The following is an 18,253-nucleotide window of genomic DNA, read 5'->3' on the forward strand; positions in this document are numbered from 1 at the left end:
TAGGTCAATTATTGCAAATATTTCAAAAAGCGTTTTTTACAATATTTTATTTGTTTCACACCATTCATCAATGTATGTCTCTTTCTTGATTATATCTTACATGATCAGCACCCAGGGGCAAGGAGACGGGTCAAAGTCGGCAATCAGCTGGACTGTCACAACAACAACACAATGCCTCCTTTACCGAGGGATCTGCTGCTGACCCCGGTAAGTCCTCCGGTTGTTAATATTACTAATTATATTTCCCTAACTTAAACTGCACCTTATTTTTATCCAAACTATTATTTCCGTTTCCTACTTCTATTTTTTATCAAATCTTCTTCGATCTAGACTATCTGTTTCTAAATTCTTGTTATCCCTGCCTCTAATTGCCTCAGCTCTGACTCTCTGTACTACTACTATATTAGTCTGTCTGTAGCTAAGCTTGCCCAATTGGCCACTCTTTATTTTTATTTAAAAGGTTTTAAAACTCCGATTCACCAATAGCTCTAGCCATTGAGTCCATTCCATTGGGTTGTCCTCTTCTAGTCTCCTTAATCTTGATAGACTTTTCGACAATTCCCACCAACAAAATGCCCAACCAGATATTTTACTATTTTTGATAAGATAGGACATACTCCTACTAGTGTCTACTCTACTCTAGTACTTGATTTGTACTAGTGATGTATGTGGTATATATATATATATGTATTTTAACTTATTTTCAATCTTGCTAGTGAAAAAGAATAAATGGGGGGGGGGGGGTGTATACAGCATCTAAAAAATGTGTAATGTTTTTCTAGGCGTACTGACCACCAGTGCCGGGGCCAGCGGTGGGGCAGGCGACGGCAGACAGAAGGGGGCAGTGGATGCGGCAGCTACCACAGGGGTGGGTGAGCCAGCAGCATTGGCGGGCGGTGGTAAGTTATACTTATATTCCTTACTTATTGACAATAGTTACACACTCGCTGCAAGGGTGTACACTGTCTGTTGAGCGAGACTAAGTTGTTGAGAACAACGGTTAAAGAAGACACCCTTTACTTAGCATTGGAGCAATAGCATTAGCGGAGTAGTAGTTGAGTAACTAATGACCTCTTCTATCTGACTTCAACTCTGCTGTCAAAGTTTCATGGAGAAGACTGAGTCATATGACCTTGATGGATGGGTTGAACAGAAAGGGAAAGAAGGATGGAAGGAGGAAGGACGGGCAAGATTTAATATATATGACTGGCAGAGAAGGATATATGCCCCGTGGGATGCATGCATAGGTGGCGGATAAGAATCGGATGGGTGGAAGTTGAAAGAGAAGATTCTTGCCTGGGTGGATGAAACTGTATGAATGATAGCAAGAACCCTGGTGTTTCATTGGTCAAACTCAAAGGCAAGGAAGGATGCTTGGGTGGTGTTTTAAAAAAGAATGTTTGTTGTTGATGAAACAAACTAAGGTTTGTTGAGAGGTTAAGAAGAATGATAGACATGTTTACTTTGGATGGATGCCTGCCCTGGATGGTATTCATTATAGCATATGTGGAGCATATGTGGAGACAGAGTAGACTGTCACTGGCTGAAGAGTCTTTGAAGAGAATGTAAAAGGAAAATGACCGTGCCAGAGTAGCAAAGCCAATGAGAATAGAAGTTGTATTTTCAGAATACTCCCTTGACTCACATCAGTTGGCAAGCACAGCATATATTTTGTGTATGTATGTTATCAAGTGCCTCCCTTTGACTCCGAGGCTCACTCACTACCTATGTTAGTTTACCTTCGACTGTTTCAGCCTGCCATGGGTGGCTTATCGGCTGCATGGTTACACAATCAAAACAAGTACCTCATGTCGTCCAATACATATATATAAGCAATGATCATATTGATAAGATAATATCTGCCTTGTTGTAGTAGTCCGGGCAGGGTGAAAGTGAAATTGAGCAGTTACCCTGGCCTTCATATAACAGAGTATGGCCAGTGCCACCCATAATAGAAAAAATAAGATGTCAGCTTCCCCACTTGCAGACAGTGGTAAATAAAAATAACATGAGTCTGCGTCACGAGGATGTTTGTCTTTGGCGCCAGCTGACTGAGCTGGCATGCTGGTTACACCAAGGTTACTTAATTTAGCTAAACAAGAGAGAAGAAGACAACTGGTGTACTCGAGTCCATAGATACCACAAATGCTATGTCATGTGCTTTCCAGTGCTACTGTGCCACTGTGTATAATACATTTTGTGTTACTGTTTTGCTAACAGTATTGGTTGCAATAATATGTTTTCTTTTTTGACATAGCTACTCCTTCTCAACTAAAAGCAAAACCTGACAGGAAGGGGTTGGCAGCCATGGCCCGCCGCCGAAAGCCTGAGGCCATCCGCAAAGAATATCGGCGGCTGGTGGCTCTGGCGGAGGAGGAGGCGTGAGCAGCTGCAGCCTCCTCCAATGCCCCGGGCCCCAGCCATGCCCCTTGAGTGGTACGGCGCCGGGGTCTGGCAGCTGCTAGACGCACTTTATTAGCACTGCTGACCTCCCCCAGTGGATGCAATTGGCGAGCTTTTAATCTCTGCATGCTCCTCCGAATGGCGCACCTAGAGGAGCAGGTAAAGGAGGTTCTAGCGATTAACCGGAGACTGTGAGCCCGCCGATAGAGATCGCATTGGATTGCCTCTTTTTTATTCATTTTTTGGGTGGGTGGGCATTGGCTGCTTCGAGTTAAAAGTTGGGGTTTATATATATTTATAGACAACTTTATTTTTGAATTGTATTTAACGGACATTGGTTGGACATGGGTTGGCTTAGGGAGAGGGGTGGGTCAAGTGTTGAGTGATTTTTTTTACATTAGTTTATTTTGTTTGGGGATTAAAATATATTTATACCTAAACTTTACATACAATGTAAATGTTTGGTGGGGGTCACTCTTTTATGTTACATGGTTTCCTTCCTTTGCTGCTGCAGGGCCGCAGCCAGTTTTTGATTTCAATAATCTGCCAGATAGATGTAGTACACTCACTGAGTGACTTTTCTTACTGCTGTGAGTCTCTACTCCTAGTCTATGTAGTCTGTAACTGGACTCAAGGGTGTGGGTGTGTGAATTAATGAATTAATTTCCATTATTAATTAAGCCTCCCCCAAACTTCTCTTCTTACCTGTGATTGATGTTTAAACTTAGGCACAGCGATGGCTGCATGGTGATGATGGTTTTGTTTCCCAAGATACCACGGTTGTGGTGGTAGTACAGTATACACTGGCAGTAGCATTTGCAAAAAAAGAAATTTAGACAGTCAGTCGCCTGAGAGAGACTATAGGAGTAGTAGAATGAAGTACAGTACAGTACAGTACACAAGAAGACTGCCAAACAAGAAACCATAATAATGATGATTAGCAACGCTCAAGTAAAATAAAACATAATGGTGCTGGGGATAGCCTAGTACAACGAGTTACAAACTGTAGTTGATTCGAGTCACTCGACACAAGCATAACCTTTAGTGCTGTAACTAGGAGGGAGATAATGAATCCAATTGATGCCGGCAATTATTTATGATGGAGTATGTTCCTTTGGAGAAAAAAAATTGACTAGCAAATATACTGAACATGGGTGGGCATTGGCAATCAGAAGAAGATCCTTGCTCTGCCTTGATTGAAATTAAATTAGTGTAGCTTTCACCACATCCGCAAGTGTGTGATCAATTATTGGTATAAATGTAATGTTGTCACACCTCAATATAAATCACACAGACCAGGGGAAAAGGGTTAAGGTGTATGAATGGTTGGGAAGGGGTATTTGAGAGAAAGGTTGACAAAGACAAACAATGCACATGGAAAACAACAACTGAACACACATAATCTTGCCAGACGACCATCATATAGTACATACTAACTGGAGTAGTAGTAGACAGTACATGGCAGCAGATTATTATTAATTATTATGCTATTTGCCTTGCCTGTCTGCCCTCAGAGAGGCTCAAATTACATACATGTTATGTCCTGTTGTACCGGGCTTCATTTTAAAGCTAGCAAAGAAAATTAAAAAATATCTGTAGTGATCAATTATAAGCAAAGAGCAAACATAATAACAACAACAACAAACACACAGTCGTAAGGATTGGAGAGAAAAAATAAATCAAATTATTTAAAAGATGATGAAGGATACTAAAGTTACTGTATGTTATCCGTGTCAAATTGGGGAGTTGCATCTCAGCATTCCTCTTGGTCCTCCCTTTCATGGATGCTGCGTCCGTCAATCTTGGGTGCCACTGCCTGGCGCATGCGGATTGGTAGGTGAGTATGAGGTTTTTTTCTCGGTTTAGCACAGGTCAAAAGCCGGCCTGTACGTGTAGATGGAAAAACAAAAGGGATATTGAAAAATCAAGGAGAAAAAGTAGCATGAATTACAGAGGAGTGCAAACACTTTCAGAGGCGGCATAGCTAAAACATCATGTCTACTCTGTTGTATGTTTCCAGATTTAACCTACAACAGCAACAGGACAGAGCAGGCCCACTGTGCCGACCCAACCTCCACTTACCTTAGATTTTGATTGAGCCAGACAGTCACAGAGCACATGTATACAGCAACCTAGCATTTTCCAAAGAAAGTAACTAAATCAGTGCATGGCTGTCAGTCATACCATGACCATCTTCCTTCTCCTCCAAAAGCTGGAGCTCTCCTACCCCAGCTCTCATGTGGGTCAAATAACAACCATTGTGGGACTCCAGTACGCCCTGCTTGTCCGTTCAGTTCTGGAGGGCCATGCCGTTATAGACACCGGGATCGGGCGGTGTACGGACTGGCTGTCCAAAGAGGTCGGCAAGGACATGTCTGCATGGGTCTTCACCATGACCACGCCACTCTAGGGCCTTCCTAATGTGAAACTGTTCTGTGTGATACAACGAACACACCGTATTTTCAGTTAAGCACTTCAGATTTAAATTCGAATTCCCAGTCATATTATGAGGCCCACCCTAGATCATAACCAATCCTTCAAGGAGGACCCTTCACTGACAGGCTATCTGCAGGTACTGGGCTGAGCTGGAAGGTAGTCCCCACTCATTCAGCCTGCACACCTGTGTGTACATGTATCCACATGCAGTCAACCCAGAGCCTCTTACCCCAGCTGCGCAGCAGCAAGCCTTATTTTAAAAGTAGGACAATAGTAGCTAGGATGCTCAGTCCATTTCAACAGGGCATACAGTGAAATGGACTGAGCGTCCATTGATTACATAATAATCAACAGGTTAAACTATGAACATGGTGAATATATTCACCCTACTATACCCCTCCCCCACCCTACATTCTGTGCCATCACAACTTCCCACCCCCTTAGACCTCCATCAAAAATGAGAGCACAAATGTTATAGATATTTTAAATAGAATACATAGATCCCATAGAAAAATATACATGGTATTTTTCTTGAATATCTTTACACTGGTAGTCTATATCAAGTGAACCTGAAACACGGAAAGATCCATATATTTAAAATACATGCTTGAAAGATCTTGATATGATTTTGTACATAAAAAAGGTTTGTCTAGAAACCATAGAGGTTAAGCAGGATGGAGATGTATATCCTAGCGGCTGTCACCACTAGGTAGTTCTAGTTAGGTCTGCTTTTCCATAGATGGAGCGTTTTTTGGTTTGCTAATGACTTTGGGCCTGAGGGAAAGTAGGATCTGCTTTTATGGTCACCCTCTCTTTTTGCTGGTGACATGTTTTACTGACTGGTAAGACTGGGATCCTACTAATCACAACCCCAGTCTCTGCTTCTTCCCTAAATTGGACATGGTGAGCAGTTAGGTACACCCCAGATTGGCTACTGATGTAACCTTATAAGTCCCTGGTATATGGTACCAAGGTACCCAGGGCACAGGTACCGCAGTGGTCCCCCATAGGCTAAAGCATGTTTCATGCCACCCATTAGAGACCTCACAAATTGTGACCCCAGGCCTGCCATTGCAGCTTGTATAAGCTGGTGCTAGCACCACTAACACCAGATATGTCACTGCAATTAACCTATAAGTCACCCCTAAGGCAGGCCTTTCAATCCTGAAGGCAGAGTGCTTTGTTATAAGTGTGAGGGTGCCTCTGTATGAGCAGGACACCCCTAAATCCCATGGAATCTATTCTCCCGGGTTGTAAGTGCATCAGCCATTACGATACATAGTGACCATGCATCATTACACGATGGCTATCACTAAACTGGCTGTTGTGTTTTGTATCAAACATGTTGGAATCATACCCTAACACCAACACTATAAACGATGTTGGTGGTATGATTGCATGCACTGCAAAGCTCCTCCCGGAGGTCCTCAGTGCTCCTGGTACCAGTCTTCTAAACATGGACAGAAAATTATAGCTGCTGCCGACCAGAGACACGATTCTGCCCTCTTACTGCTGAGCCAAGCTTAAGCAGAGGAAGGCTGGACAATAGGATTCCTGTCACAGGGAGATGTGACCACCTCCCAGACAAGACTCTGTGTATTGGGACAGGGTGGGGGCGCTTGCCAGCACCACTAGACTGCTTTGAAGGCCACATTTAATGCCCTTCTTGCATTCTCCTGTTGAAACCAGTTCAGGGAGCCGTTGGCTCCCGCTCTCGCGTGAAACTGGACAAAGGACATGGGAGTATCATCCCCACTGTCCTGCCCCTCCTCTGGGAAGGACCCCTGAATTGTCCCAACCCTTTCATCAGGGTACTTAAGGGCTTACCTGTGGGTGGGTCCCTAGATTCGTTGTGGGACAAGATTCAGATACAAACCACTTCAACTATAAACGTCTGGGCACTTTGGACTTCGTTGGACCTCGCTTTGGGAATGGAGACTGCAACTGGAAGGACTCCTGCTGCTCCTGGTGGTCGTCCTGCCAGTCTTCTCCAACGTCTGTGCCTGTGCTCCATACAGGTTTTTCACAAGGCCTGTGGACATCCAAGACACCCTAAGGAATCTCCCTTGGAGTGAAGGAGTCACTCCCTTGCTTCTGCAGGCACTGCAACTAAGCTAACTAGTCTGCTGTTCTTGAGCTCCTCCAGACTCCAAAAGGTTCATCAACCTAGGTGGTGGTTCTGCAACTCCCTCAAGGCCTGCACTTTCTTCACAGCAAGTTTGAAGCCAGGATCCCTCGTTGGACCTGCTGGAGCAGTACCCCTGTGTACCGCGTCTACTTGCCATTGCCAAGGCTTGTTGACTCTTCGCCAGAGATATTCAGCTCCAAGAAACTCCAGCAGCCAAGATCTTTGGCAGCACACATCCTCTGCACCGTGGGCCTCATCCTTTGGTGAGCTACTCGAGGTCCTCTTGCGACTCCTATGCCTTCGGCCCGTGGGTCCCCTTGAGATCTTCTTTGGCTCCAGTAGGCTCACTTGCTTGCTTGGTGCCCGCTGTGACTTACCTGCTCGAGGTGAGTCACTTGGACCTTACTGGTCCGGACACTGCCCTTTTTTCTACTACTACATTGGTTGCCGTTGCCCAGGCTTGTTGGTGTCCCTGCTGGACACTGACCCTTTCGCTCTTGACATTCGACAGCTCGTGAGCGGCTCCTGGTCTTCCACATCATCACCTGGCCCGCACAGCTTCAACTTCAAGGGCACCGTCAACTCTCCAGCATCTCCAACATCGTTGGGCGTTCATCTTCCATGCCTTTTGGTCACTCCTGAGTGGCAGAGACTCTGTCCCGTCTGCTTATGGGTATCTCTCATCTTGAATCCACCTTTAGGTTCCACCACACTCTTTCGCCTTCTTCGCCAGCTGCATCTTCACTGAAGTCCTCCATTGTGGTATATGGCCCTTTCTACCTCACTTCGCACCCAGCTTCCCTGGTGTAGGTTTCCTGGTTCCTGGAGTATCCACGAGTTGGTTGACTCAAACCTTCCACCTTCCACAAGGTTTCTTCAGGGTCTGCTGGGAAGGGTCCTTTTTCTTTAAAACTGCAACCGAGACTTATCCGTTGACTTGTATTGAGCACACTGTCATGTTCCCACTCTGCACTCGACCTCCGTGAGTCCCCGTCTCTTATAATTCTTCTGGGCCAGTCTCGAATTAGGTCAAGATTCGCATTCCACTATTTCAGTATATGGTTTGGTCTCCCACTTGAGACCACTTTGTATTTGTGCTACTTACGTGTTCTGTGATCAAAGTATTGTGTGTATTGTAGTTATATCTCCGGGTAGGAGATTTTGCAACGTGTTAGTGAGTGTTTTTAATAAATACATATTTTTATAACTACACTATGTGGTTCTTTTTCACTTAACCTACGCCATAACATCAAGTACTGGTAAAACAAGCTGCTTTACCCTACGTCTGGGCTAAGGCTGACGGCTGCTCTCCACAGCTACCACTTAGAGAGTTTTCTAAGGTTGTCTTAAACCACTAAAATCCCCATAAGGGTTGTGTAGATTAGTGCAGGGTGCTACACTTACATAAGTGAGCACCATATACTAAGGCAGCCTCTTACTGCCCAGTCGCAGGTCCCGGGCTCACTGTGACCTTGGATTCAAGCTATCCTGGTGATGAAGGGTGAAACCGCGAAACCGTTCCTAGGATGCTTGTTTCCGGTCCAGGGAGGACATGGTTTGGCAGTTCAGGTTGGACTGTTCCCATGAGGCACAGGGTCAAGACTGATTTGCATATGGCCAGGTCTAAACTGGGGTGGCATGGTGAGCAAAAGAATGATGGATTTAACCCAGATGTTTTGATTTGTTCTGCATTCCGTCCATCAACTGTGTGTCTTTAGCCTCCTACAGGTCCCATTTGATGAATCTTCACGAAACTTAAAAAAGAAAAAAAGTTCATCCACTTCAGCTCCTTTCTGGAAAGTTTTGGGAGTGATCCATCAAGCGAGGGCCAAGGAAAAAGCATTAAATCCCCATGCATTTTCCACAGACTTCTTTAAGACTGGTTATGGCACAAACTGCTGAAAGGAATGACACCACATTCAATAAAACTCACTCACATTAAAAAATCCATATGCTGGGCAGTCTAAAAGCAAAAATATCAGGGTTTTAAATATGTCAGAACCCATTTTCTGACATATCTTACGTGAACCAACCCCAAGGTCTTTAGCTCATGCAGTTCACAACTAGTTTGTGGTTAACCTTTCAGGTCTTTAAAGGTGCTGCTCCATGGATACTAGTAGCCTTGTGAATTTGTTGAGGATGTCATATAGGAATAAAGGGTAAACCTTTTATTTTTATTACTAACGAACAAAATATTTTTGTGTATATATGATACAGGCATACTCTTGTAAGTAATAGTAGCTAATAACATAAGCATAGTAATATATAATCGTGGGCCATATTGTGATAGTCCTTATATATATCATATCCTTACTCCTAAGCAAAAGGGTCCTATTTTAGAAGCAGGGTAACAAGTCACAGGAGTTACACATTTTGAAATAATGGTTCATATGTGGCTAAACAACTGCGAAGTCGTTGGTCATCATATAATACTATTGTATGATTGTTTTTATATTAAATAACAGAAAACCTGATGTAAGGAATGTTCTCTGTCGCCTAGGAAGATTGGTTATTTAGAGGTGGCATAGAGGGAGATGATAAGTAGAAAGATGCATTATTTATAACCTCCATGGTGTATTTAACTTTATTTTACTGGTTTTCAATCTGAAATTAAATTCCCTTTATTAATTGACTAACACTACCGGGAAGTAACAAGTTTTCTTCTTTTCTTTTTCTTTAGTCCTGTACAGAGATGACACTGACATTTGGAAGCAACAACGTGACTGATATGTTCCCTGAGATCCGTTTTTCTGAAACTGTGAGAGAACAATACTGTTTCAGTAAATGGCATGTCCGTCCAAGAAGAGAATGGCTGCAGATTGAATTCTGGGGCAGTGGTAATCACATATTTTGATTATTTTCCTCTATCTTACTTTCTCTTTGACTCATTAAATATTTAAAAGCTAATGGCCTTTATTTACAGTGTAGGGGATGAGTGGACCATAGAAAATTAGCAATTCATACATCCTCTGCTAAAAAATACCATCCTCTAGAGTTTGACAGCATACTTAATGACGATGCACCATCCATCTGCCTACTCCTCCACCTTCCAAGACATTGGTTGAAGGTATTACAGCTGACAGATTCAGTCTGTTTGCTGAGAATCCAATACTCTGTTTGCATTATTAAGAGCTTGACATCTGCTGTCTGATCCATGGTGGTAAATGCTCCACATCTGTTATAGAGAGATAAAGTACAAATATCCTCCATATTTTTACTCCACAATCAATATGTCTCTGTTGCTCAGAGCTCTGGGAACGCTTGTAGCAGAAACTCTGGACAACAAAGCTACTGCAGTACAAATTCTAATGTAAGTCCACTACAAAACTAGTGTTAAAACTTATATTGTTATTTTAAAAAGAAATGTTCTTACAATTTCTTTAATACATAAATGTAATGCCATATTTAAAATCTGAGACTTTTTAACATTTTTTAAAGGACCATAAAACATTTATTGTTCGGAAATGGATTCTAATAACTGTATTGTGAGAGGGAAATCACCTCTAGAGCTCTACATTCTCCTATAATGTTATATCATCATGATTGTGTCCTTTTTGGCAATTATTATATATGACACAATCATTATTCATCAATTCTAATCAGTTGAAAAATATACATATCATGTTTTAGGCTATTACACTACAAGTACCATAATGCATCACAAATGTGCATTTCGGATTCGAAATTTACTAAAGGAAATTCGCTTTTGTCAGTTTAAAAAAATTTCCATATAAACAAGCATATTTCTCTATTATTAAAATAAAAACAATTTATTATCTTTCTCTGAATTTTGAGAATCCTCCAACAGCTTTTCCGATGGCCTAGTTACTTCAAGGTGTGAGGGGAGGGAGTTGGGGGCATCTGGGATGATGACAAAAGAGATTGTGAAAACATAGTAGTTCGTAGCCTTGTTCAAAGAAACTTTATGTAATATTTAAATATAGCATGATGGAGGGGATACAGCAAATGGACATATACCACTCTTTGTTATTTTGAAAATTAGTGTTTTTTGTAACTTCTTTTTTGCATTGTTACAAAATTAGTTGCTGATGATCGAAACATCTCTGAATTGAGTGTCAGGTCGCTTTGGTGCTTTTAACAAGTCTTGGTTGCTCAACACGCACAGTTGTTTACTCATATTTAACAGGTTTAACTGCGAACATGGTCAATATATCTAACCCTACTAGTCCCCTCCCCCACCCTACATTCTGTACCCCTCCCACCCCCGGAGACCTCAATCAAAAATGAAAGTATAAATGTTTTTGAAATTTTAAATAGAATTTGAAGATGAATAGTGTGGCGTTCATAGAGTGCTTCACCTTCTTGTGCTGGGTGGATCTCCTTGGCTGATGCACTGTGGTGACTTTTCAATTAGTGGAGTTCTTCCCAGAGCTTCCAGATGTTGTTGCTGCAATTCTGAAAAAACACACTCTTTGCAGTGGATGATCTTCTCGGCATGAGCACTAACCTAAAAAGTGCAAAATAGAAACATAAATATTGAATTCGAAATATTTGTTTTCAATAATAATAGAAACATATATATATTTGTAAATAACTGGCCTTATTTATATTTATTTGGCCTAATAATTTTCAACAAAGTTAGCAGCATAGCATGCAGAAAAATAAAGAGGTATAACCAGTCGTTAAAAATGTGTAGACTGTTAAATCTTTAACAATTATATCTATGCTGGTGCTATCAGTAATAAACAAAAGATTACACACAAATTGTACCTTTAGGTTGTGGAAGAGGTTTAGTAACTATAATACAAAAGCAAATCCTGCTCGACCTTTGTGGCTTCTAATACTAGACAGTGTCAGATGATCTATAAGAAAGTAACACATCAAGTGTGTTCTAAACGAACACAATTATTTTGTATAGGACATTTTACAATATTTAAATACATTACTGTTATCCAGCCAATTGATTACAAAAAATCAATCCACTATTTTACTAACTGCCCGAACTCACAAATCTCACACAACTTACCCATTCAGCTCATTAATAAAAACACTTTTTATTGAAAGACATAGATCCCACAGAAGAGTGTACATAGCATTTCTCTTGGATATATTACACTATTAGTCTATAGCCGGTAAACCTTAAACACAGAAAGATCCATACATTATGACATGCTTGTTTGAAAGATCTTGATATGATTTTGTGCTTTTAAAATCTTTGTCTAGCACACACTTGATTTTTCATAGATCATATAGCATTGTTCAATATCAGAAATCATAGCGGTCCAGCAGGACGAAGATAAAAAAAAATAATATATAACATATCCATATCCATCAACAAGGTTGCCCTCAATGGAGATGCCACACACAGGGTTTTTTTCCTCCTCTTTTATTGAATGTTACAACTAGTCAGTTTCATGACACTTTCCACGAGTACAAGGCCTGACACGTTTTGGTCGTACCTCATCCTTGTTCACAGGCAACTGGATTCAGGCAACAGCAAGCGCAATGTTTTACATCTACATTAAATAGATGAGTCCCGCCTATATGGCAGACTATCTTTGGTAATACAATTATAATTGCACTTACTTTGGGTCCGCGCTCGTTTTCCTTGGAGGTGGAGTGGCAGCGAGGTGTTATATATATATATTTCTCCTGTCACCTTTGCTTGCACACTCGCAGACGGGTGCTGAATGTCACAGAGTGTACCCACTCAGAAATCAATGCTCCATATCCTCACAAAGTAAAGAACTCACGGGGTAGGTTCATCAGTTTATTCAACAAACTCCTGCGAGTACAGATGCATTTCGGCTGTCGCCTTCCTCAATGAAGGAACATTGAGGAAGCCGACAGCCAAAACGCGTCTGTGCTCGCACAAGTCTGTTGAATAAACTGATGAACTTACCCATGTGAGAGCTTTTCCTTGTGAGGATACGGACCATCGATGTATATATATCCTAATGGCGGTCACCACTAGGTAGTTATAGTTAGGTCTGCTTTGCCTTAGACTGAGTGTTTTTTGGTTTGCTAATAACGGTGGCCTCATTTGATGAATCTTCACTACAGCGTTAAAAAGAAAAAACATTCATCGACCTCAACCCCCTTCCTGGGAAGTTTTGGGTTGATCCCTGTAACAAGGACCAAACAAAAGGGGGGATCACAAAACTTAAAAGCCCCATGAATTTTCCATAGACTTCCTTAGGACAGGTTATAGCAAAAACTGCTGAAAGGAACTATACCAAACTTGGCAGGAAGCTAGATCTTGGTCTGCAAATTTTCATTTTTGTGATTAGGTTTAAATCCGTTCAGTAGGTTTTGGGAACTTAAGGGCAAAAAATAATTGTGTAATTTGGCAGTTGGGCCCGCAAGAGGTTCCGAGATGCTTGTGGGAGTTCAAATTTAAAAAGAGAATGTTCTGATTGGCCCAGGGTGCTTGTTTCTCTTGGTTTATCTCTGATAGACTGCCAACAACATGACTAAAATGTTGCTAGCAGCCATTACAGGACTCTGGGACTTAGTCCCCTGTCCTGAAGTTGTAAAAATAAATAAAAAAGTAAGCGGACCCTGACCCCCTAGGTCCCATGGGCACCTCAAAGGAGCCCCTCCCGGGCCCAAAAAATGCCACAATCCCACAAGAATCTCACTAGATCCGAAAAACAGAATGGCGGTTGGGCAATATATTCACTGCGGAGCCTACCCCTGGGGCTGTGTTTTGAAAGAGGAGGTGGGCTGTCTGGTCCTCCTCCCTGAGCCATTAGAGGCCCCGGAGAGCCGAACCTGAGGCCCCTCTCCGTGCCTCTAGAGGTTCTAGGGAACCCTCCCTGGGTCTGACATACATTTTTTCGGGGGGGGGAGTGGGGGGGGGGGGGGCTCCTCCCTAAGCCTGAAGAGGGAGCCCAACCCCGGGCCGAAAATGCATATTATGGGGTGGGGGCTTGAAAAGGCCTCAAGGAGCCCATCACCGGGGAAGGTTCCTTCAAGGGTGTGAGGGTCCCTCTTCCTGATCCATTATTGGCCCTGGGGACCCCATTCCACAGGCCAGCTTAATGGTTATGTCTTGGGGTGCCCACCCCCCGGGAGTAAGCAGTTTCGGAAACCTGTTTGCTGTTGCTTGGCGGAAGCATTTTTACATATCCTGCCAAGCAAGAGCAAACACCAGGTCTGCTCCCAGCGGGCCGGAGCTTAAAAATGCTCCCGCCCTCTGGGAGCGGACTTTACACTTGTTTCTTTAAATTGCTCTGCCCAGAGACATCAGCGTTATTAGCTTCTCCCTTGCGACTGAAGCAAACCTGGCTCCCTTTGAATGTGAGGAGCCTGCTGGGGTTGTGAGGGCCTTGAGGCTTGCCACACGATCCCTACCAATAGTGTGGTGGGTGCCCTGGGTAGGAACCCACATTTAAGGTGGTGGGCCCGAGGATGTGAGTCCCTGGGAGGTGGGCTGCATGCCCGCCTCTCCTTCAAAATGATGCCGGGTCCGTGGGGCCGAAATAGGCATGAAGGCTGGAGCTGTGTGCCTCCCTTCTCTTCAGAATTATATCGAGCCCTGGTAATGAGGTCCCAAGAGCCGAATTCAGCCTGGGGAGACGGACAGTGTTGGTGCCAGGCACCAAGGCATGGGGTCCCTTGGACCCAGCCCCAATGAAATGAAAACATTTAAAATGTGTTCCATACTACTACACAGCCATAGGCATTAAGAGCATATACATTTTGTAAACACTTACACCCATTACCTGGACCCAAACTCTACTGAATTACGTAGAAAAGTAATATGGGAGTTATCCACCACTATGTAAACTATCACACTCATTGGATGATGTCATCAATGATGTCATGAGTGATGTATGTGAGGTCATAAGCAGTGCATGGTGGTGGGTGAAGTTATTGTTAGCGCTGCTAACTATAACTAGTACATTTCTGTGGTTTTGTTTTTTAGTTCAAAGCGTTAATGTTATCACCGACATAGTCACCTAATAGTCTATACTATTTAAAACCTTATGTTAACCCTGCTCAAGCAGCAGCCACAGTGCCTGTCGGCACACAATCTATACTATATACTAATATAATAAAGAGAGAGCCCAAACCTTTGAGGCGGGTAATCTCAGGAACCACAGCACCAATCACAACACCCAATACAGCGTTGGAAAGGCCAGTTACAGCAGAAGGACATAGGCTATGCAGACTCCCAGACATTTAAAAGGTAAAAGAACCATGCCAGCAAAGTAGTCCCTTGTGGGCGTGTCTGCATTGTGCTGTGGGCGTGTGCTGGGGGCATGACAAATGCTGGGGCGTGTGGTACGTTCCACCCTTCATGCCATGTCTCATATCGTGTGCTGTGGGCGTGTTCGGAGCACGGGATTACGGAAAAAAAGCGAGCATTGTGCTCAATATTTCATTGTTTTTTCTTCCCAGGTTCTGTACATTCCAGCTCCGGGTGTTCACCCTGCTCCCTTTAAATACCCCTGCACCCCATAATCATAACCCACCCTTACTCCTTAAAATACCACAACACCCTTAAACACTAACCCATCTTAACCCTATAAATATACCCTGTACCCCAAAACCCAAACCTAGCCCTAAATCCTAAAAATACCCCTGTACCCAAAAACCCAAACCTAGCCCTGAACCCTAAAAATACCCCTGTACCCCAAAACCCAAACCTAGCCCTGAACCCCTAAAAATACCCCTGTACCCCAAAACCCAAACCTACCCCTGAACCCTAAAATACCCCTGTACCCCAAAACCCAAACCTAGCCCTGAAACCTAAAAAACACCCCTGTACCCCAAAACCCAAATCTAGCCCTGAATGCTTAAAATATCCCTGTACCCCAAAACCCAAACCTACCCCTGAACCCTAAAAATACCCCTATACCCCAAACCTAGCCCTGAACCCTAAAAATACCCCTGTACCCCAAAACACATACCTATCCCTAAACACTAAAACTACCCCGGTACCCCATAACCCAAAACTATATCTGAACCCTTAAAATACCCAAACACCCCAAAACATATACCTCAGCACCCCAAAACATATACCCCTATACCCATACTTACCTTATCCAAACATTAAAAAAACATGTTTTTACCATCCATGCATTGACAACGAATTTCAATGTAAATGTATGCGTGGTAAAAGCATTTAAAATGTAATGCCATGCGTTATAATGGCATTGCGGAGTCATGGTACTTTCGTAATGAAAGTATGAGGAGTGATAGTATGCGGAAAGATAGTTGTGGAATAATGGGTGTTTACCCTCCCCCGGTAAGTACATTGGTGGCTCGGCGGCCCACATCTGGGAGTGGTGTGCTCACTGGTTAGAGGCGGCAGACCCGGAAGCAGAGAACGACCCGGGACCACGGTTCAATTCCCGACGCGGCAGGGTCGTGGACCAGGGTCAGCGGACTCGATAATTCTCGCCTCGTGCCTACTCTAACCAGGGAACACACTCGGCAACTCTGGACATTAGCTTGCCTCATCTCTACAACGGCCCCCCACATTCGCCGGGGATGCCTGGTTTCACCTTGGAGATACCCAGTAGGGACCATCTCACAGGGATGGCCAGGACGGGTTCCCCAGCGGTCTACAGCGCCACGACGCCTCAGGGCAGCAGTGCACTTTACAAGACACATACATTACATTACATTACATCTCCAGCAACATACTCATATTTTTTCACCACCGATTTGAAAAATGCACAGGTCTCTCTCATTGATGGCCAGCACCGACATACACTTTTAGACACACCTCCTGTCATAAGTTCTAGAATTGTGAACTTTAGAGCTGGGGAGCTACGTTCGAATCTCGGTATCAGCTCAACATCCTGTGATTCCAGGCAAATCGCTTTGTCTCCGCGTGCCTACCACAAATTAATGTGTTCTTCTGTAATGTAAATTGTGCTCATGCCATGTTGTCGAGTTCGCGCAATATAATATTGCAAGGAAAAATAAAGTAGGGAAACTCGAGTTCACACACTACTGAACGCGCACTCTTAAGTGCATCAGCAGTGCACTGTGAATCGGAGCGTTTCACAGGCCTGTCACAGATAAGAAATGCTATCAAAACGAAATCCTACAAAACAATCTACTACTGGCCGGCAGCAATTCATACCCGGACAACGTCGGGACGGGCTGCTAGTTAGTAATAAAGCAAAAACACAACACAAGACTTTTCACAATAATTTAGAAAAATAGAGTTGATTTTAATAGATTATATGACACCAAAACGACAAAATCCAATCAAAAGAACTGTAGTTCTAGCACCTAAAAGATCAAAGCGCCAACCACGAAAATCTAGTCTCACAAGACCAAGTCAAAGTTAAAAAAATATATATGGCTGACCGCGATGGAGTGCAAGTCCGCTATATGAAGTGATTGGGCCTGGTCAGCGCTTACCTTTGGACATTTGGCAAAGCTACAAGTGGTGTCCGAAAGGGAGAAGTCACTGAGGATCCGCTGGACAAAGTTGCAGTGAAGATTTCTATGACGTTCATATTGAGTCTCTTTTTTGGAAGTAAAAAATCTCCAGTGGGACAACAGTGGAGGCTGTAGCCGACAAGAGGTCAACAAAGCTGGATACCCCGTCTGCGAAGGACCAATGAACAGGATTTAATGCTGTGGAGAAGAAAGTAGTGGGAAGTGCTGCAAAGTCAAACCTACAAGCAATGCTCTTTAGACTGATAGATGAGCAGGTTGGTCCGGTCTCCTCTTGGTTCTTAGAGCAGTTTGTAGCCTAAAAGTCCCAAGTTTTGGATTATGGCTATCTGGACCCATGTAACACCACCATCAAGTGTCCAGGAAAGGAAGGCACAATTTTAGGGGCTATGACTCACTCATGCTCGGTCCAGGTGCGAGTTCAAGATGGTTAGAGCCTTTTCTGTTCCATAGACTTTGATCATGCGGCCAGCCAACTAGCCCTTGGAGTCAGTCTAGTAGTCCTTGATTCAAGAAGAAGAACAGAGCCAAAGCAGTAGGACAACCCCCTGAGGGTTCAAGGCAGGCTTCAGACAGCAGCGTAGTCCTTCTAGGCACAGCAGAGCCGTCCTCAGCTGGCATAGGTAGTCCGCTGAGAGCCCTTCCACAGGTCCAGAAAGTAAACTGGAGGGTGGGTCTAAGGGTCCTATTTTTATACCTGGTGCCTTCTTTGAAGTAGGAGAAGTTTCTAGAGAATTCCCTTTGAGGTATTTAAAGTTTCCTGGTTCCTTTCTCTGGCTCCAAGCTGGCTGCATGTACAATGCAGTGATAAGTCCTTTCTGTGAAAGCAGGGAACAGCCTATTGATTTGCAAGCTGGAAATGGGGCAGTGCCAGCTCCTACCTCCCCCCATCTTGTCAGT

General features: G+C 43.5%; 1 protein-coding gene across 1 annotated transcript in view; it reads left to right on the forward strand.

The window, feature by feature from the left end:
• Nucleotides 1–18,253, forward strand: part of DPP7 (dipeptidyl peptidase 7) — a 1,540,287-nt gene that overhangs the window by 1,232,573 nt on the left and 289,461 nt on the right. Inside the window, exon 9 of the mRNA XM_086921148.1 lies at nucleotides 9,648–9,804. Coding sequence (XP_086777274.1) covers nucleotides 9,648–9,804 — 157 coding nt within the window. The remainder of the gene's footprint in view (nucleotides 1–9,647; nucleotides 9,805–18,253) is intronic.

This window comes from Lissotriton vulgaris, chromosome 5 (assembly GCF_964263255.1).
Source record: "Lissotriton vulgaris chromosome 5, aLisVul1.2, whole genome shotgun sequence".
Taxonomy (NCBI): domain Eukaryota; kingdom Metazoa; phylum Chordata; class Amphibia; order Caudata; family Salamandridae; genus Lissotriton; species Lissotriton vulgaris.